This window comes from Staurois parvus, unplaced genomic scaffold, assembly GCF_062004578.1.
Source record: "Staurois parvus isolate SC_StPar_1 unplaced genomic scaffold, SC_StPar_1.0 ptg001130l, whole genome shotgun sequence".
NCBI classification, from domain to species: Eukaryota; Metazoa; Chordata; class Amphibia; order Anura; family Ranidae; genus Staurois; species Staurois parvus.
The window spans coordinates 1118311-1139472 of NW_028318926.1; the positions used below are offsets into that span (position 1 = coordinate 1118311).

At 48.4% G+C, this 21162-nt stretch overlaps 1 protein-coding gene across 1 annotated transcript in view; it reads left to right on the forward strand.

The window, feature by feature from the left end:
* Positions 1 to 21162, forward strand: part of DPYSL5 (dihydropyrimidinase like 5) — a 191861-nt gene that overhangs the window by 109092 nt on the left and 61607 nt on the right. The window contains exon 3 of the mRNA XM_089659025.1: positions 14373 to 14531. Coding sequence (XP_089515151.1) covers positions 14373 to 14531 — 159 coding nt within the window. The remainder of the gene's footprint in view (positions 1 to 14372; positions 14532 to 21162) is intronic.

Consider the following 21162-nt stretch of genomic DNA (forward strand, 5'->3'; position numbering starts at 1 on the left):
GCTGGGCACTGACTGGCGGCACTGCTGGGCACTGACTGGCACAATTGCTGGGCACTGACTGGCAGCACTGCTGGGCTGCTCTAATGGGCACTGGTGGGTGGCACTGGTGGGCACAGGTGGGTGGCACTGGTGGGCACAGGTGGGTGGGCACAGGTGGGTGGCACTACTGGGAACAGGTAGGTGGCACTTCTGGGCACAGGTGGTGAAACTGCTGGGTGGCACAGGTGGGCGCACTGCTGGGCACAGGTGGGCGCACTGCTGGGCACAGGTGGGTGCACTGCAGGGCACAGGTGGGTGGAACTTGTATGTGGCACTGCTGGGCACCGATCATCAGGGCACTGATGATCATTGACCCTGATGATCGGTGCCGATCCCCGCTCTGACAACTGTCGGTTTTCGGCAGCACTTTCCTCACGATCTGACAGCGTGAGGAAAGTGCAGCCGAGAACTGGCATTTGTATTTCCCGGTGATCAGCGTGTCATTGGACACGGCTGATCACGTGGTAAAAGGCCGCTGTGATTGGCCTTTTACCACGTCATGTGATCAGCTGTGTCCGTAGGACACAGCGATCATGGAGATTGCCGGGGGCGCGCAGGAGAGCACGTTCTGGGAGGACATCATATGACGTCCACCCAGAACTGGCCGGCCGCAGTGCAGCCATCATTCGGCTATCTGCGGTCGGCAAGTAGTTAAATTTGAACTCCAAGGAAATTTTAAAAGCCCCCCTTGCAGTGAGTCTACCCCTCCCCATGCTGCAAGAATTAAATGATATTTTTTATCAAGGAGAACATTAAAAAGAAGTCTTACCTACCTTTTCACTGCCGCAGGGTCCCCCTGTGTGTGCGTCTGGTCCCCCAAAGCCTCTTCTCTTCCCTGCTCCATCAGTTGTGCTCTGATGTCAATACTAACAATACAGGACCATCATTTCTGTACTGAAAGTGGAGACAATGAGGGTTCACACACACAAACTGATTTGTTGGAGGCAAGAGAAAAGCCCCGGCTGCCGGGGGAGTGAGGGACAAGGTAAGTAAGATTCTTTTTAAGCTTCCCCTAGGCAAACATTGAGCATTTACCAGGAAAGAGGATGGGGGGGGGGACCTTACTGCAAAGTAGTTTTTACATTTAAAGATACAGAATATAAATATCACTTTGTTAATAACAGTGATAGGTGGTTTGGATTAATAGAGTCACTATGGTTGTGATGGAGTCTCTATAGTTGTTATAGAGTGATGATTTCTCTGAATACGGGTTCACACTGATGCAGTGTGGAATTTGCAGCGTTTTCTGTGCGAATTCCGCACCTCATCAGAATGGCACCCCGTTCATGTGAACCGCTGCGGGTGTGAATGTTAAGTGAACAACACCCTGAAAGCGGTCCGCAAAACGCGGTGCAATGTGCAGAATCAGATTGCCTAGGTGTGAATACCCATCCGATTCTAGTGCGGACCCAAAAATGGGTCCTGCATGTTTTTGGTGCGGGTGCGGTGCGATCTGAGTCATACATAATGTATGGCTCCAATCGCACCGCACACAAATCGCATGTGATTTGCACAGGAATGCAGTGCAGTTCCTGGTCAAATCACATGCGATGTACCGCATCACATATATGTGAACTCAGGCTAAAGGAGTGATAAAGTCTTTATAGGTGTGATTAGTCTCTTTAGGGATGATGGAGTCTATGTAGGAGTGATGGATCCTCTGTAAGTGTGAGGGAGTGTCTATATGTGTAAGGGAGATTCTGTGTGTGAGGGAGCCTCTATGTGTGTGTGTGAGGAAGCCTCTGTGTGTGAGGGAAGCCTCTATGTGTGTGTGTGAGGCAGCCTCTATGTGTGTGAGGAAGCCTCTGTGTGTGAGGGAAGCCTCTATGTGTGTGAGGGAGCCTCTGTGTGTGAGGAAGCCTCTATGTGTGTGAGGGAGCCTCTGTGTGTGAGGAAGCCTCTATGTGTGTGAGGGAGCCTCTGTGTGTGAGGGAGCCTCTGTGTGTGTGAGGGAGCCTCTATGTGTGTGAGGGAAGCCTCTATGTGTGTGTGAGGGAGCCTCTATGTGTGTGTGTGAGGGAGCCTCTATGTGTGTGAGGGAGCCTCTTTGTGTGTGTGTGTGTGAGTGAGGGAAGCCTCTATGTGTGTGTGTGTGAGGGAGCCTCTATGTGTGTGAGGGAGCCTCTATGTGTGTGAGGGAGCCTCTTTGTGTGTGTGTGTGTGTGTGTGTGTGTGTGAGGGAAGCCTCTATGTGTGTGTGTGAGGGAGCCTCTATGTGTGTGAGGGAGCCTCTATGTGTGTGAGGGAGCCTCTATGTGTGTGAGGGAGCCTCTATGTGTGTGAGGGAGCCTCTTTGTGTGTGAGGGAGCCTCTTTGTGTGTGAGGGAGCCTCTTTGTGTGTGAGGGAGCCTCTATGTGTGTGAGGGAGCCTCTATGTGTGTGAGGGAGCCTCTTTGTGTGTGTGTGTGTGTGTGTGTGTGTGAGGGAAGCCTCTATGTGTGTGTGTGAGGGAGCCTCTATGTGTGTGAGGGAGCCTCTATGTGTGTGAGGGAGCCTCTATGTGTGTGAGGGAGCCTCTTTGTGTGTGAGGGAGCCTCTATGTGTGTGAGGGAGCCTCTTTGTGTGTGAGGGAGCCTCTATGTGTGTTAGGGGGCCTCTTTGTGTGTGAGGGAAGCCTCTATGTGTGTGTGTGAGGGAAGCCTCTATGTGTGTGTGTGTGTGTGTGAGGGAGCCTCTGTGTGTGAGGGAAGCCTCTGTGTGTGAGGGAAGCCTCTATGTGTGTGTGTGTGAGGAAGCCTCTGTGTGTGAGAGAGCCTCTATGTGTGTGAGGGAAGCCTCTGTGTGTGAGGAAGCCTCTGTGTGTGAGGGAGCCTCTATGTGTGTGTGTGTGTGTGTGTGTGTGTGTGTGTGTGTGTGTGTGTGTGTGTGTGTGTGTGTGTGTGTGTGTGTGTGTGTGTGTGTGTGTGTGTGTGTGTGTGTGAGGAAGCCTCTGTGTGTGAAGGAAGCCTCTGTGTGTGAGGAAGCCTCTGTGTGTGAGGGAAGACTCTGTGTGTGTGTGTGTGTGTGTGTGTGTGTGTGTGTGTGTGTGAGGAAGCCTCTGTGTGTGAGGGAGCCTCTATGTGTGTATGTGTGAGGAAGCCTCTGTGTGTGAGGGAGCCTCTATGTGTGTGTGTGAGGGAAGCCTCTATGTGTGTGTGTGTGAGGAAGCCTCTGTGTGTGAGGGAGCCTCTATGTGTGTGAGGGAAGCCTCTGTGTGTGAGGAAGCCTCTATGTGTGTGTGTGAGGGAAGCCTCTGTGTGTGAGGAAGCCTCTATGTGTGTGTGTGAGGAAGCCTCTGTGTGTGAGGAAGCCTCTGTGTGTGAGGGAAGCCTCTATGTGTGTGAGGGAAGCCTCTGTGTGTGAGGGAAGCCTTTGTGTGTGAGGAAGCCTCTGTGTGTGAGGGAAGCCTCTGTGTGTGAGGGAAGCCTCTATGTGTGTGTGAGGAAGCCTCTGTGTGTGAGGGAGCCTCTATGTGTGTATGTGTGAGGAAGCCTCTGTGTGTGAGGAAGCCTCTGTGTGTGAGGAAGCCTCTGTGTGTGAGGAAGCCTCTGTGTGTGAGGGAGCCTCTATGTGTGTGAGGGAAGCCTCTGTGTGTGAGGGAGCCTCTATGTGTGTGAGGGAAGCCTCTATGTGTGCGTGTGAGGGAAGCCTCTGTGTGTGAGGGAAGCCTCTATGTGTGTGTGTGTGTGAGGAAGCCTCTGTGTGTGAGGGAGCCTCTATGTGTGTGAGGGAAGCCTCTGTGTGTGAGGGAAGCCTTTGTGTGTGAGGAAGCCTCTGTGTGTGAGGGAAGCCTCTATGTGTGTGTGTGTGTGTGTGAGGAAGCCTCTGTGTGTGAGGGAAGCCTCTGTGTGTGAGGAAGCCTCTATGTGTGTGTGTGAGGGAAGCCTCTGTGTGTGAGGAAGCCTCTATGTGTGTGTGTGAGGAAGCCTCTGTGTGTGAGGAAGCCTCTGTGTGTGAGGGAAGCCTCTATGTGTGTGAGGGAAGCCTCTGTGTGTGAGGGAAGCCTTTGTGTGTGAGGAAGCCTCTGTGTGTGAGGGAAGCCTCTGTGTGTGAGGGAAGCCTCTATGTGTGTGTGAGGAAGCCTCTGTGTGTGAGGGAGCCTCTATGTGTGTATGTGTGAGGAAGCCTTTGTGTGTGAGGAAGCCTCTGTGTGTGAGGAAGCCTCTGTGTGTGAGGAAGCCTCTGTGTGTGAGGGAGCCTCTATGTGTGTGAGGGAAGCCTCTGTGTGTGAGGGAGCCTCTATGTGTGTGAGGGAAGCCTCTATGTGTGCGTGTGAGGGAAGCCTCTGTGTGTGTGAGGGAAGCCTCTATGTGTGTGTGTGTGAGGAAGCCTCTGTGTGTGTGAGGGAAGCCTCTATGTGTGTGTGTGTGTGAGGAAGCCTCTGTGTGTGTGAGGGAAGCCTCTATGTGTGTGTGTGTGAGGAAGCCTCTGTCTGTGTGTGTGTGTGTGAGGGAAGCCTCTATGTGTGTGTGTGAGGGAGCCTCTATGTGTGTGAGGGAGCCTCTATGTGTGTGAGGGAGCCTCTGTGTGTGTGAGGGAAGCCTCTGTGTGTGTGAGGGAAGCCTGTGTGTGTGTGAGGGAACCTCTATGTGTGTGAGGGAGCCTCTATGTTTGTGAGGGAGCCTCTATGTGTGTGTGTGAGGGAAGCCTCTGTGTGTGTGAGGGAAGCCTCTGTGTGTGTGAGGGAGCCTCTATGTGTGTGAGGAAGCCTCTGTGTGTGAGGGAAGCCTCTCTGTGTGTGAGGGGAGCCTCTCTGTGTGTGAGGGAAGCCTCTCTGTGTGTGTGTGTGAGGGAGCCTCTATGTGTGTGAGGGAAGCCTCTATGTGTGTGTGTGTGAGGGAGCCTCTGTGTGTGTGTGAGGGAGCCTCTATGTGTGTGAGGGAGCCTCTATGTGTGAGGGAGCCTGTCTGTGTGTGAGGGAAGCCTCTATGTGTGTGTGTGTGAGGGAGCCTCTATGTGTGTGAGGGAGCCTCTATGTGTGTGAGGGAGCCTCTATGTGTGAGGGAGCCTGTCTGTGTGTGAGGGAAGCCTCTATGTGTGTGTGTGTGAGGGAGCCTCTATGTGTGTGAGGGAAGCCTCTATGTGTGTGAGGGAAGCCTCTGTGTGTGTGTGAGGGAAGCCTCTGTGTGTGTGAGGGAGCCTCTATGTGTGTGAGGGAGCCTCTATGTGTGTGAGGGAAGCCTCTGTGTGTGTGAGGGAAGCCTCTGTGTGTGTGAGGGAAGCCTCTGTGTGTGTGTGAGGGAGCCTCTATGTGTGTGAGGGAAGCCTCTATGTGTGTGAGGGAAGCCTCTATGTGTGTGAGGGAAGCCTCTATAGGAGTGATGATGTCTCTATATCTGTGAAGGGGTCTCTATACTGTAGGTATGAAGGAGTCTGTATAAGTGTGATGGTGTCTCTACAGGAGTGATGGAGTATCTATAGGTGTGGTTAGTCTCTCTAGGAATGATGGAGTCTCTATAGATGTGATAGTCTCTAATGGAGTGATGGAGCGTCTATATCTGTGATATAGCTTCTATAGTCTCTCTAGAAATGATGGAGTTTATGTAGGTGTGATAGTGTCTGTGCAGGAGTGATGGTGTCTCTACAGGAGTGATTGCCTCTTTACAGGAGTGATGGTGTCTGTACAGGAGTGATGGTGTCTCTACAGGAGTGATGGTCTCTTTACAGGAGTGATGATTTCTCTAAAGGAGTGATTAGTCTCTCTAGGAATGATGGAGTCTCTATAGATGTGATAGAGTCTCTAAAGGAGTGATGGCGCTAATATATCTGTGATGGAGTCTCTATATGTGTGATTAGTCACTCTAAAAATTATGGAGTTTATGTAGGTGTGATGTCTCTACAGGAGTGATGATTTCTTAGTTGTGATGGAGTCTCTAAAGGAGTTGTGGAGCCTCTACTCTATATCTGTGAAGGAGTCTCCGTAGGTCTGAAGGAGTATATGGGTGTGAAGGAGTCTCTATAGGTGTGATTAGTCTCTCTAGGAGCCATGGAGTCTCTATAGACAAGGTATAACTAACTAATATTGGGCAGTGCTTTCCCTTTGCTCCCAAAAAAGTCTCATGTCGTGATCAGAAAGTGCATGTTCTGCTCACCGCGGTTGTAAGTATACCAAACCAGTTATCGGAGTTCCTGTCAACTCCAACCGGTCCTGCCATTCTCCTCTGACCTTTCCCACCAACAAGACGCTTCCCTCTGCTGTAATGGTGCTGAATGGATGTTGTATGGTGTGTGCTCTATTCTCCGTAAACTTTAGAGACTTCTGTGAGAAAATCCCAGGAGATCAGCAGCTAAAACAATACCCCATCCATCCGCCTCATACCTACAATCATTCCACAGTCAAGATCACAGAGGTGACATTCTTTCCCCATCCCTCTGCTTAAAGTGAACATTAATTGATAATTTACTACAACTGGCACTGCCTAGTAGCCAATCAGTAGCTGGTCTTGCCTAGGGCGAAAAATAATCATGATTGACTAATTAGATAATTGAACAAATAATAAGGTGTACCGGGGTTCCTAATAAATTGTTTGGTGAGTGTAAATGAGGAAATTTGCACATAGCGCAGAATCATTATCAGTGGTTCAATATGCAGGGGGTCAATAGTCGAAGTCTACAGTGGGGATCGAAAGTTTGGGCACCCCAGCTAAACATTTGTATTAATGTACATAAAGAAGCCAAGGAAAGATGGAAAAATCTCCAAAAGGCATCAAATTACAGATTAGACATTCTTATAATATGTCAACAAAAGTCAGATTTTATTTCCATCATTTACACTTTCAAAATAACATAAAACAAAAAAATGGCGTCTGCAAAAGTTTGGGCACCCTGCAGAATTTATAGCATGCACTGCCCCCTTTGCCAAGCTGAGACCTGCCAGTGTCATGGATTGTTCTCAATCATCGTCTGGGAAGACCAGGTGATGTCAATCTCAAAGGTTTTAAATGCCCAGACTCATCTGACCTTGCCCCAACAATCAGCACCATGGGTTTTTCCAAGCAGTTGTCTAGAAAACTGAAATTGAAAATAGTTGACGCTCACAAAGCTGGAGAAGGCTATAAGAAGATAGCAAAGTGTTTTCAGATGTCAATATCCTCTGTTCGGAATGTAATTAAGAAATGGCAGTCATCAGGAACAGTGGAAGTTAAAGCAAGATCTGGAAGACCAAGAAAAATATCAGACAGAACAGCTCGCAGGATTGTGAGAAAAACAATTCAAAACCCACGTTTGACTGCACGATCCCTCCAGAAAGATCTGGCAGACACTGGAGTTGTGGTACACTATTCCACTATAAAGAGATACTTGTACAAATATGGTCTTCATGGAAGAGTCATCAGAAGAAAACCTCTTCTACGTCCTCACCACAAAAATCATCGTTTGAACTTTGCAAATGAACATATAGACAAGCCTGTTGCATTTTGGAAACAAGTTCAGTGGACCGATGAGGTTAAAATGGAACTTTTTGGCCGGAATGAGCAAAGGTACGTTTGGAGAAGAAGGGGCACAGAATTTAATGAAAAGAACCTCTGTCCAACTGTTAAGCATGGGGTTGGATCAATCATGCTTTGGGGTTGTGTTGCAGCCAGTGGCACAGGGAACATCTCACGAGTAGAAGGAAAAATGGATTCAATAAAATTTCAGCAAATTTTGGATGGTAACTTGATGCCATCTGTGAAAAAGCTGAAGTTAAAGAGAGGATGGCTTCTACAAATGGATAATGATCCTAAACACACCTCGAAATCCACGGGGGATTACATCAAGAGGCATAAAAAGAAGGTTTTGCCATGGCCTTCACAATCTCCTGACCTCAACATAATTGAAAATCTATGGATAGACCTTAAAAGAGCAGTGCGTGACAGACAGCCCAGAAATCTCAAAGAACTGGAAGACTTTTGTAAGGAAGAATGGGCAAAGATACCTCAAACAAGAATTGAAAGACTCTTGGCTGGCTACAAAAAGCTGTGATACTTGCCAAAGGGGGCAGTACAAGATATTAACTCTGCAGGGTGCCCAAACTTTTGCAGACGACATTTTTTTGTTTTCTGTTATTTTGAAAGTGTAAATGATGGAAATAAAATCTAACTTTTGTTGACATATTATAAGAATGTCTAATCTGTAATTTGATGCCTTTTGGAGATTTTTCCATCTTTCCTTGGCTTCTTTATGCACATTAATACAAATTTTTAGCTGGGGTGCCCAAACTTTCGATCCCCACTGTATATGTTTCCTTTACATCAGGTATAGGCAACCTTAAAGAGGTGGCGATCTACCTGCAAAGCATGGAAGAAATCAAAGATCCTTGCACCTGATTTAAACCTCTAATTGCCGCACTGCCATGTTGCAATTGCATGCACTGCATGGCAATCATGGGTGTAAATTCCGGTGATAAAGAGGCAACGTATCACCTCATCACCACCTGTCAGACACACTTGGATCGCTTTTCAGAGCAGCAGCAGTGAGAATGAGCACTTAGTTCCAGTCGGCAGCAGCGCCCTTAGGGCTTATTCACACGTAAAGTTTGGGGGGGAGGAGGCAAAACTATGTGGTTGAGTCATGGTTTTACCTCCCCCAGTCTCTACCCCCTTTAGCTGCTGAAGCAAAAACCAAAGGTGTACACATGCTGCAGCAGGAATTAAACCCCCCATTGCTTTTGGTGGGTGCTACTACTTGTCAGTCACGGCCCAGTAAACGGGGCCCCTTTGCAAGTTCCCCCAACTGCATGTTTCTGTGGGGTCCAAGGGGGGTAAAGCAGGTGGTGAGAAAGCAACATAACGCTGCCTCGAATGGGTCGTGCTTGGCGGGTGATACACCCACCAACCATGACAGGGTGTATAACTCCTGCTGCGGCTGCGACATATGTACACCTGTGGCCATGGGGCTGGTAAAAATACGTCTTAACTTACCACCCCCCAAACTGCAAGTGTTAATGAACCCTCACTTTCTGAGTCCCCTAAAAGGCTGCCTTCACACTGATGCTCTGCGATTTACCCACACCGCATCTGCGACTTTCCTGGGTTATTATTCTATTATATCCTGCAGGTGTGCTGCACTTTTCTGCATTCAGGAGTTTTGGTGCGCTTTCAGAAAGTGCAACAAAATCAGCAGGATATAATGGAAGTCTATGGCTAAGTGCCGCAACCTGGCAGGAAAGCTGCAGGTACACTGCATTGCACCTGCGGTGTGGGCAGACCGCAGCACATCAGTGTGAAAGAAGCCCTATACTATTATGCCCAGTGTATTGCTTCACACTGACCTGAAGACCTCTTATTTCCTGCTGCTGGCACTACTCTGAAGATCGCTAGCCGGGATAAGAGGTGAAGTGCAGTTGGTATCACTCCACATGGGACAGGAGCCGGCACTACAGAGGAGGGATCGGCCTATACGGCTCTTGTTCCCTACTGCAGCTCCAACTTTACAAGTAGTCCCTCTGCATTGCACTCTGTTTGATGCTCTGGGATGGCGGATCAGGAAGCAAGTGATCTACCAGTCACCTGGTCACGATCCATTGCTAGATTGCATTCCCACCGAATGACGGCCATAGCACGCTTTTCTAGTTCTGGGAGGGTGTCATATGATGTCCTCCTGTGCGCCCCCAGCGATCTCCGTGACCGCTGCATCCTACAGACACAGCTGATCACGTGATGAGGTAAAAAGCCAATCACAGCGGCCTTTTACCACTTGATCAGCTATGTCCAATGACGCAGCAGACCATGGAGTATATACAGTTGCCAGTTATCAGCAGCACTTTCCTCACACTGTCACAGTGTGAGGAAAGGACTGCCGATAACTGGCCACTGTCACAGAGCAGATCGGCACTGATCATCAGGGCACTAATGATCAACGCCCTGCAGTGCTGCCCAGCAGTGCCACCCAGCAGTGCCTCCCACCTGTGCCCAGAAGTGCCGCCCAGCAGCTCCGCTCATCAGTGTCGCCCATCAGTGCTACTTATCAGTGTTGCCTATCAATGACCATCACTGCTGCATCATCAGCGCCTCTTCATCAATTCCCACCAGTGCCACCTCATCAGTGCAACCTATCACTGCCCATCAGTGCTGCTTATCCATGCCACCTGATCAGTGCTGCCTATCAGTGCAGCCTCATCAACGCACATCAGTTCAGGAGAAAAATTACCTGTTTGCAAAATTTTAAAATAGAAACAAAAAAAAACTTTTTTTGTTTCAAATTTTTTCCTTTATAGTGCAAAACATAAAAATTAAATACCACCAAAAGAAAGCTCTTTTTGTGTGAAAAAAAGGATAAAAATGTCATATGGGTACAGTGTTGCATGACCGCGCAATTGTCATTCAAAGTGCAACACTGCTGAAAGCTGAAAATTGGCCTGGGCAGGAAGAGGGTAAAAGTGCACGGTAGGCGAGGGGTTAAAGGGACACGACCAATTTAAACAATAATCCAAGTGAATGGTCCCTGTAATTAAAGAGCTTTTCTTCTCACCCTCACCTGTGTCTCCTACCTGCCCCCTGTTCCAGCACTTTAGCCTCCTTTCAGCTTTCGGCTGCCTGTGTCCCCCACCAGGTGTTGTGGTTCTATCTTCTGATCCTGGTGTTACTGCAGGACATGGCAGTGGTGTAGGGGTTGGAGGGTGATGAATGGCTTGTGGCAGAAGGCATTTGACAGGTTTGGGAGCATCGAATGATGGAGTCTGATGGAGGCTGCAGTAACGGAGGGGTGGAAGGAGACACGGGGAGGTGTCCGAGAGGTGAGTACAATCCCTACTATTATGCAGAGCCATACAAAGCAGTGTGCAGGAGCTGACAGGGGAGAGATCTGTGTTGTTTATACACAAGTCTCTCCCCCATTGGAGATACTCAGCGATCACCGTGTGTCGGTGAGAAATCACCGGCCGGGACCCAGTGATTGACAACCAAGGCCGCGAATGGTGCACGGGTAGGACGCTCACGTGCCCCCTACCCAGAACTGCAAAATCATGTATATATTTGTGATTTTACGCACCCGTGCCTCCTTGTTGCAGGATTTTTGCTATAAGGCAGCGCGGAAGCGGTTAAAATGCAAAACGCGTAAAAAATGCACTACATGCATTTCTGCAGCGTCTCCATTGAAGTCTCTGATTCTCAGCCAGGACTCAGTGATTGTCAGCGGAGTTGACAGGGGAGAGGTCTGTGTGTAAACAACACAGATCTCTCCCCTATCAGCACGAACAGGCCGCAATATTTTGCTCTGCACAGCAGAGCAATACAAAGCAGCTTGTCTACATTCACCATTAAACACAACACAGCACACAGTTAACCCCCAGATGTTAACCCCTTCCTGCCATTAGTACAGTGTCAGTGCTTTTTATTAGCACTGATCACTGTATTGGTGTCACTGGGGATGTCAGTGGCAGTCAGTTCCCCCCCAGTGTCATAATCAGTCCCGTAGTCCCGCTATAAGTCACTGATCGCCACCATTACTAGTGAAAAAAAATTCCAGTATCTATACCGCCATTTGTAAACGCTATAACTTTCACGTTAACCAAATAATTTACAAGTATTGGGATTTTTTTTAGCAAAGACATGGAGCAGAATACATTTTGACCTAAATTTATGACTAAATTAGATTTTTAAAACTTCTTAATTGGATATGTTTTATAGCAGTGGTCACTAAATGGCGGACCGCGGTCTGGGACCGGACCAAGGGACGGTCCCGTCCGGACTGCAGCCATGCCACCACCACCGCCGAGTGCCCTCCCTCGGGCCCAGGCCCGGACTGGCAATATGATTAGGCCGCACAGCGGGAGGTAAGCAGCGACCATGGCCTGGACAGGGCTAATACAGACCGCTGCCGCTCACCTCCCACTGTGCGGCTATGCCTAAAGCAGGGTGGACAGGAGGAGCGGCAGTGACGGCTCCAGATGACAAGCAGGAAGGGCCGCTGACACAGGCACACCCCCTTGGCCGGCCGCTTCACTGAAGGGACAATGTTCTGAACGGCCTCTCTTGTTCACCCGCTGGCACACTGTGACAGCTCTGTAGCGGCGGTGGATGGGGCTGTGTCTTTGCTGGATGGGCTGTCTCTTTGCTGAACGGCTGTCTCTGCTAAATGAGCTGTCTCTTTGCTGGATAACTGTCTCTTTGCTGGACGCCGATGTCTCCCCAGTTGGGTCCAGCAAAGAGGCATCCCAATCCAGCAGAGACAGCCCAGTCCAAGAAGGGACATTCCCATCCAGCAAAGAGACATCCCTGTGCAGTAAAGAGACATCCCGTCTTTGCTATGTATTTGGTGGGTTGTGTTAGGGCCGCTGTGTTATGTTAGGGGCGCTGTGTTATGTTAGGGGCGCTGTGTTATGTGGTGCTGTGTTGTGTTAAGGGGTGTTGTGTTTTGTTAGGGGTGCTGTGATGTAAAGGGGGAAGTGATTGAAGGGAAAATAGATCACTGTGGGACTTCTTTAAAGAGGGAACTGTGATTAAAAAGTGACTACAGTGTGAAAGGTACACTAAAGATCATAATGTAGCGGGGGACTGTGATGTAGAGGGGACTACAGTGTGAAAGGTACCCGGGGGACTGTGATGTAGATGGGACTACAGTGTGAAAGGTACCCGGGGGACTGTGATGTAGAGGGGACTACAGTGTGAAAGGTACCCGGGGGACTGTGATGTAGAGGGGACTACAGTGTGAAAGGTACCCAGGGGACTGTGATGTAGAGGGGACTACAGTGTGAAAGGTACCCGGGGGACTGTGATGTAGAGGGGACTACAGTGTGAAAGGTACCCGGGGGACTGTGATGTAGAGGGGACTACAGTGTGAAAGGTAACCGGGGGACTGTGATGTAGAGGGGACTACAGTGTGAAAGGTACCCGGGGGACTGTGATGTAGAGGGGACTACAGTGTGAAAGGTACCCGGGGGACTGTGATGTAGAGGGGACTACAGTGTGAAAGGTACCCGGGGGACTGTGATGCGTTATACCGCTAGCGAGATTCGGACCTCTGCTGGAAGGAAGTTCTGCTGATCGGACATATACATTTTTTTCAAAATTGTCTTTTTTTGTTTATAGCACAAAAAACAAAAACTGCAGATGTGATCAAATACCACAGAAAGCTCTATTAGTGGGAAAAAAAGATGTAAATTTCATTTGGGTGCGGCGTTGCATAACCGCGCAATTGTCAGTTAACCTCCTTGGCGGTATTCCCGAGTGTAGCTCGGGGTAAAATTTCAGTACCAAGAGCGGTAACCCCGAGCTACACTCGGGCTTACCATGCGGCGTTGCTCAGGGGGTCCCTGCAGCGCTTACCTTGTCCTTCGCTCCCGCGATGTGTCCCCTGCAGCGTCCCCGTCCATCTCCTCTGGCCGATGCCGGCATCTGGCTTCCGTGTTCCGGTCCCTGCGACGTCAGGACGTACGGGGGCTGGAACAAAATGTCATTTTTTTAAAAATGATTATTATATAGTAAAACATTGCTGTTTCAATGCATTTCACATACATTTTGTCCCTACTGCTTTGTCCGGCGCCCTGCCTGCATTTTTACCGTTCTTTCTGCCTGGAAACTGAGAAACGTCCATGGCGTCCAAAAAGCGTCCCTTTACGTCAAAAGCGGTTTTCGATCAGAACAGCGATTGTAAATCAGAACCACTTGCAGAATTGAGTGATAATGATTCGTGGGGGAAATTCGTCATCAGACACTGAAAACGATTTTGCGACTTTGCTCAGCGATGTGCGAATTTGCCTCTGTATTTCAAATTTCAGTGTTTTTGGTTTGATTATATGATTGAATTAAATTTATTATTATTATATTATTATTATTTTTTATGATTATTTATTAAATTATAATTTATGATTTTGTGTTTCAAGTTTTATCATATCCGGAATGTTTACTAGACTCTTGTTCGGACAGATTTCAGTGAGTTATTCCTAAAAATTACAGCCTACAATAAAAAACTACATATTTCCATGCAAAAAAATGTACCGCTTTCAGCACAAAAATCGGAAATAATCATACCGCCAGGGAGGTTAAAGTAACGCAGTGCCGTATCGCAAAAAAAATGCCCTGGTCAGGAAGGGGAGGGGGAGTCATCTGGAGGCCAAGTGGTTAAAGGGTAAATTTACCTTTTCATAAAAAACATAAAGGTGAACTAATTCCAAATATCCTGGCCTCCTCTCCGGACCCCATTGCTCATAGCTCACCGCAGTACACAGCCCTGGAATGGGTATCCGTCATAAGGCTCACAATGGGGTCATAGAATACATACCAGCAGAAATCTCAGCTCTCCCCCACTCTGTGGTTAGTTAGGTCCCTAACTCATGTTTTATGAAAAGTTATATATTACAATGCAAATAGTCATTTTCTGTATGTCATTGTTATAATCATGGATCGCTAACCAGTCCTGACCTCTGACCCCTGCAGGCCGCACTGATGGGAGGCACCACCATGATCATCGGTCACGTTCTTCCGGATAAAGACATCTCCTTGCTGGACGCGTATGAGAAGTGCAGGAGCCTTGCCGATCCCAAAGTTTGCTGTGACTACGCTCTGCACATGGGTGTCACCTGGTGGGGACCCAAGGTAAGGGCACACACACACACATACATTTAAAAAGTGCAAACATATCACAAGGATGTTGGAAAAGTAATACCATGTATTACCAAGGCTCGCCAATTGTAGAGCTTGTTAAATTGGCAATAGTGAGGAACACTGGCATCTAGAACATTTGTCATCTTCACGGGGGAAGTATGTATACCTAATTTGCATACCTGTTGAAACTAGTATGTACATTTGTTGAGTGTGAATCAGGGGCGGACTGACCATTTGGAAACTCAGGCACTGCCCGAGGGCCCAGAGTCAGTAGGGGTCCCCATGAGATGCCCCTGGTACCTTTTTCTTAGGCTTTTTTGAGTTTGGGCAAGGACACAGGGGCCCCATGATCCCCTATTGCCCGGAGGCCCCATGAGTTGTCAGTCCGCCCCTGGTGTGAATGGAGTAACATTGAATGTTCTCAGGCTATTTCTTCTTCAAGACGAATACTCGGGGCCGGTGCTAGACTTTTCTGCGCCCTAGGCAAGACCAGCTACTTACGTCACCCCCCCCTTCCCAAAAATATAAATAAATAAATAAACATTTTCAAAAACAGTGGAAAATATTAAATCAAGAAAACATAAAACTGCTAAATTTCTTATGATTTGCAAAAATAAGTGCCATAAGATGCCACCAGCACCAATATTAAAGAAACAATCCGTGTCCCGGACGGACAGTATCTGTGGCTGGCAGTGGCCGGGTGACAGTTGCAGTGAGTGGAGGATGATGGATCCACACTCTGGCAGATCCCAGGCTGGAATTCTCCAGTCAATGGGGGGAGGTAAAACGCTGTGACAGCAGGCAGCTGAACTAAGACAGATCCGACACCACCAACACTGACACAGATCAGCAGGCACTAGAAGAGCAGGCTGTGGGATCGTGATGATGTCATGACTCACTGACACATTACACATGTGATGGATGTCCGGCCGGACGGGTCACACTCACAAAGACACGAGACATCAGAGTTAGACATTACCTTCCTCCGCAGGCGCAACTCCACCTCTGCTGATGAATGGGAAGAGAAGGGCTGGAACTCCACAGTGATCAGCAGCCGGCTTTCTGTAAGTGACTGAGTCTGAGAGGAACACTGGAAGGAGCAGCAGCTCAGCTGCTACACTGTCAACAGACACTCAGCATCTTCTTCTGTCCTTTCTTCTTCCTCTCTACCTCCCTTCCCCTCAGCTGAGGGATCATTCATGACATGGCGGCATCCCACACAGAGAGAGTGCCAGCCTGTGCTGCACCCAGGCGCCCTTTGGTGGCAGTGCACCCTAGGCGGCCACCTAGTTTGCCTAGTGGAAGAACTGGCCCTGCAAATACTTCCTATTCATGAAAAACAAGGGGTTTGGGAAAATAACACTTAGACACTAGATAGCAATGAAGATTTTAGAAAATAAATACTCAGTTCCTGTGATCTTTAGCGCCATATTGTGTCCAAAGTATGGTATTTTCCAGAACCAGTCAGTTTTCATGAATGAGAAACTTTCGACCTAAACAGGAAATAGCCTGAGAACACTTGATTTATGCCTCATTCACACAGAACAAATGTACGTGTCAGTTCCACCAGATGTATGGCTCAGCAAATTCTTTTATAAATAGACTCCCTGGTGTAGTTTGCAATTCTTAAAGCACAAACTGCAAATTTAGGCACCGATGTACAAAAAAGTGCAGCGCTGTAAAATGAATTTAAATCGTATAAATATTGTGAAATCACAAAAAACTCTGAAGCGCATTAAAAAAAATAACGTATTTCAATGTCCATATTTGAATACAGGACAACTAGAAAACACTACTCATGAATAAAAGAAGTTCCTTTAGTGAATTTCAATCCAAACAGTGCAACAGAAAACCCTTGCACAGGGCGTAATGGAACCTTCACAAAACGTTCTTCCACCAATCAGAAGAGAGAAGATAGAATCCACCAAACACCACAATGTGTGCAGATGATCCGTTTGTCATTGAAGACCCACACCGGAGTGTCTCACTCCTATACCTCACACTCCGCAAAGGGATCATGTGATCAAAGATGGAAGAAAACCTCATAGTATAGTAAAAACCAGTATAAAATGTATTACATGGTAAAGAAAACTCACATAATATAATAGCCACACAGGCTGCACTGCGTAAGAGATGGCAGGGCATCAATCCTCCACTCATGTTCGGCAAATAGCCCACTTCTGGGTTGCGATGTGCGTAATAGCGTCACCTCTGTTGGCCTTGACTGACGCGTTTCGTCATCACAGACGTCATCAGGGGAAATTGGCAAATTTAGGCATTGGATGATTATTATGAGGAGGATTTATCGTGTCACATGTAGGGCATTCATTTCAATGGGCTGCCCTATCCATGGGAAACACGAGGAAAGAAGTCCCCAGACTTTTTCACCTGGGGTTAAGACTCAGTTCAGTGCCCTACCCCCCCCCCCCCCCTTCCTCAAAACAGGATGGTGTCAGTAGTTTTTTTTATCCTTTTCAACTCATTTTCATGTATTTATTTTTTAATTGTTCTATTTTTTTACAATATTATCTTTCCAATATTGTTATGTTGCATCAGTGTCTCCCTTACATCAACCCCCCCCCCCCACCTTTACATCTGTGTCTCCCTTGCTTCAGAGTCCTTCATTACTTTAGAATCTCCCTAACATCAGTGCCTCCCTTACATTAGTGTCCCCTTACTTCAGTTTCTCCCATTACTTTAGAATCCCCCCTAACATCAGAGTCCCAACTTACATCAGTGTCGAACCCCTTATATCAATGCATCAGCTTACATTAGTATCCCCCTTTACATCAGTGTCCTTCCTTATATCAGTGTCCCCCCCCCCTTACATTAATGCCCTATCTTAAATCAATGCCCACCTTTACATCTGAGTCCTTCCTTACATTAGTATTCCCCCCTACTTCAGAGCCCCCCCCTTAAATCAGTTTCTCTCCTTTATATCAGTGTCCCCTCTTAAATCAATTTCCCCTTACATCAGTGTCCCCCCCGTACATCAGTGTCCCTCCTTACATCAATTCCCCCCTTTACATCAGAGTCCTTCCTTACACCAGTATATTCCCTTCTTACTTCAGAGCCCCTCCTTACATCAGTTCCCCCCCTTTATGTCAATGTCCCCTCTCACATCAATTCCCCCTTACATCAGTGTCCCTCCCTTGCAATTGTGCCGTCCTTGCTTTAGAGTCCCCCCTTACATCAGTGTCCCCTCTTACTTCAGAGCCCCTCCTCATATCAATTCCCCATCTTACATCACTACCCCCCCCCCCCTTTATATCAGTTCTTCCCTTTACATCAGTGACCCCTTCTTACATCAGTTTCCTCCTTTATATCAGTGACCCCTTCTTACACCAGTTTCCTCCTTTATATCAGTGTCCCCTTCTTACATCAGTTCCTCCCTTTATATCAGTGTTCTCTTCTTACATCAGTTCCTCCCTTTATATTAGTGTCCCCTTCTTACATCAGTTTCCTCCTTTATATCAGTGTAAATGTGGAAGTTGTGTCCTTCTCTGGGTGCTGGTGGGGTGGCCCAAATAAGTGATGTCATTGGTTGCTAGGATGCCAGCGGTCCTAGGAACCAAGGACTGGGGGGGGGCAGAGTTTTGGAGCCCCAGGCACTGCAGTTGTAGTAACACGAAACAGATCTTTGAGCTGTACCTGCTCTTGGAGCTGTCGTCTGCACCTCAAATATCTGCCCTGTGGGGGGGGCACTTTGGGGTCATCAGCGCTGCGTGACAGCCTGCAGAACTGACACAAGTAGCAGGGGCAGGGCTCTCCCGTGTCTTCCCTAGCACAGCAAAACATGTGGCATCTGAGTTGCAACACCCCCTCCTGCATCAGGCCCTCACCCCTCTGCATTTCCAGAGCTCCTTGGGACAAATCATTGGTGCTGTGAACTGGCGCCAGGAGCTGACAGGGCAAGAAAGGGGGGTGTATGTTCCTCTGCATACTCTGTACTGGCCCCACTCTTACGACTTTGCTCCCTCTTTGAGCATCTGCCAACATACAGGTGCCTTGCACCCCCACTTCTGTCCTCTCTGACTCCCATTGATCCCTGGCGCATGGGGATGCCCAAGGGCCAGCCGCCAACATAGCAAAAAAAAGCAAGGGGGCCAACAGAAAGTTACCTGACCGGTTCTCTGTGATGAGGAGCGCTGTGCTGACAGGAAGGAGGAGGGGGAGAGAGAACACAGCGGGCGCCTTCTCCCGCCTCTCTACTCATCGCTCTCAGTGCTGGGCTGACAGGAAGGAGGAGGTGGAGAGAGAACACAGAGGGCGCCTTCTCCCAGCTCTTTATTTCTTGCTCCCAGCGCTGGGCTGACAGGAAGGAGGAGGGGGAGAGAGAACACAGCGGGCGCCTTCTCCCAGCTGTCTCCTTCTCGCACCCAGCACTGGGCTGACAGGAAAGAGGAGGGGGAGAGAGAACACAGCTGGCGCCTTCTCCCAGCTCTCTCCTCCTCGCTCCCAGCGCTGGGCTGACAGGAAAAAGGAGGGGGAAAGTGAACACAGTGGGCGCCTTCTCCCTGCTCTCTCCTCCTCGCTCCCAGCGCTAGGCTGACAGGAAAGAGGAGGGGAGAGAGAACACAGCGGGCACCTTCTCCCTGCTCTCTCCTCCTTTCTCCCAGCACTGGGCTGACAGGATAGAGGAGGGGAGAGAAAACACAGCGGGCGCCTTCTCCCTGCTCTTTCCTCCTTTCTCCCAGCGCTGGGCTGACAGGAAAGAGGAGGGGAGAGAAAACACAGCGGCGCCTTCTCCCTGCTCTTTCCTCCTCGCACTGAGCGCTGGGCTGACAGGAAAGAGGAGGGGAGAGAGTACACAGCGGGTGCCTTCTCCCTGCTCTCTCCTCCTCGCTCCCAGCACTGGGCTGACAGGAAAGAGGAGGGGAGAGAGAACACAGTGGGCGCCTTTTCCCTGCTCTCTCCTCCTTTCTCCCAGTGCTGGGCTGACAGGAAAGAGGAGGGGAGAGAAAACACAGTGGTGCCTTCTCCCAGCTCTCTCCTCCTTGCTCCCAGCGCTAGGCTGACAGGAGTAGTGAAGTTGCTCTCAACTACTCCTGTAAGCCACGGTACCCTCTTAATGTTGCACCCTAGGCATATGCCCCCCTGCCAACCCCATTTTCTTCCCTGACTCTTTTGTAAAATCACGCAGCACCATGCAGTGGGGTGTGGGTTTGCTGTTGTGTGAGGCACCCTCATGCATCTGCTAAAGAGTGGTGCACTTCTGTGCATGTCACATTCCCAGCACACGCAGGTGTGAACCAAGCGTTCGATTTGTAAAGTATTGTTGAATCTCCAACTAGGTAACATCTGAACTCCTGTGTACGAATGCTCCCTGGCAGATCTTGAAACTGAACTCTTTGAACTAAAACATTTATTTAAATATATTTCTAAATAGTCTCAAGGTATATAAATCTGCTTTGTGTGCACCACATAGTTTTGCAGACCCAGATATTATATTCAGTATATACTGTAGATCTCTACCATGTAAAGGTAGCAATGAATTCATCCCTGTGCTCTACGTAGAATGTGCAATGACCAGAGCTGTGGGAGGGGCCCAGTAGGTGCCACCCACTACAGACTGTCCATAGAAAACTACAGGAGGGGGCGGAGACCAGACCGGTCACCCTGCACAAGGAGAGAGAGCAGCAGTGGGTTACTCCACAGATCTGGAAGAAATACATAAAGCACACAAAAGGAAGAATACAGATGACAAATGTATTTAGACAATATTTACTTAGCCAACTTTAACCACTTTGACCTCTGGAACGTTTTACCCCCTTCATGACCAGGGCATTTTTTGCTATTGAGCACTGCGCTACTTTAACTGGCAATTGCGTGGTCATGCAGCACTGTACCCAAATTAATTTTATATAAAAAAATTTTCACAGAAATAGAGCTTTGTTTAACCTGCTGGGCCTTGACGCTGAGAGACCGCATATTTGCGTACCCCAAATAAAATCGCTACCCCAAATAAAATCGCTACTTGCAATCGGGACCTTTTCGATCATGTGACAGCCAATCACGGCGGTCACATGACCCTAGACTCTTGCCTGGCCTCTTTTTTCATTTCTACAATAATAAATAAAAACCCAGTGGTGATTAACCCCTTGACGCCTGCGCCTCCCGGCCCTTTAAGGGGTTTGTGATGCCAGGAGGCGCAGGCGTCAAGGGGTTAATCACCACTGGGTTTTTATTTATTATTGTAGAAACAGAAAAAAGACCATAAACACTTTCTGTTATAAAACATATCAAACAGTTGTTTTGGCCACGCCTAATGTTTTTGCTATCTCTCTGATGGGTTTGTTTTGTTTTTTTCAGCCTAATGATGGCTTGCTTCACTGATAGTGACAGCTCTTTGGATCTCATCTTTGGAGTTGACAGCAACAGATTCCAAATGCAAATAGCACACTTGAAATGAACTCTGGACCTTTTATCTGCTCATTGTAATTGGCATAATGAGGGAATAACACACACCTGGCCATGGAACAGCTGAGAAGCCAATTGTCCCATTACTTTTGGTCCCTTAACAAGTGGAAGGCACATATGCAAACTGTTGTAATTCCTACACCGTTTACCTGATTTGGATGTAAATACCCTCAAATTAAAGCTGACAGTCGGCAGTTAAAGC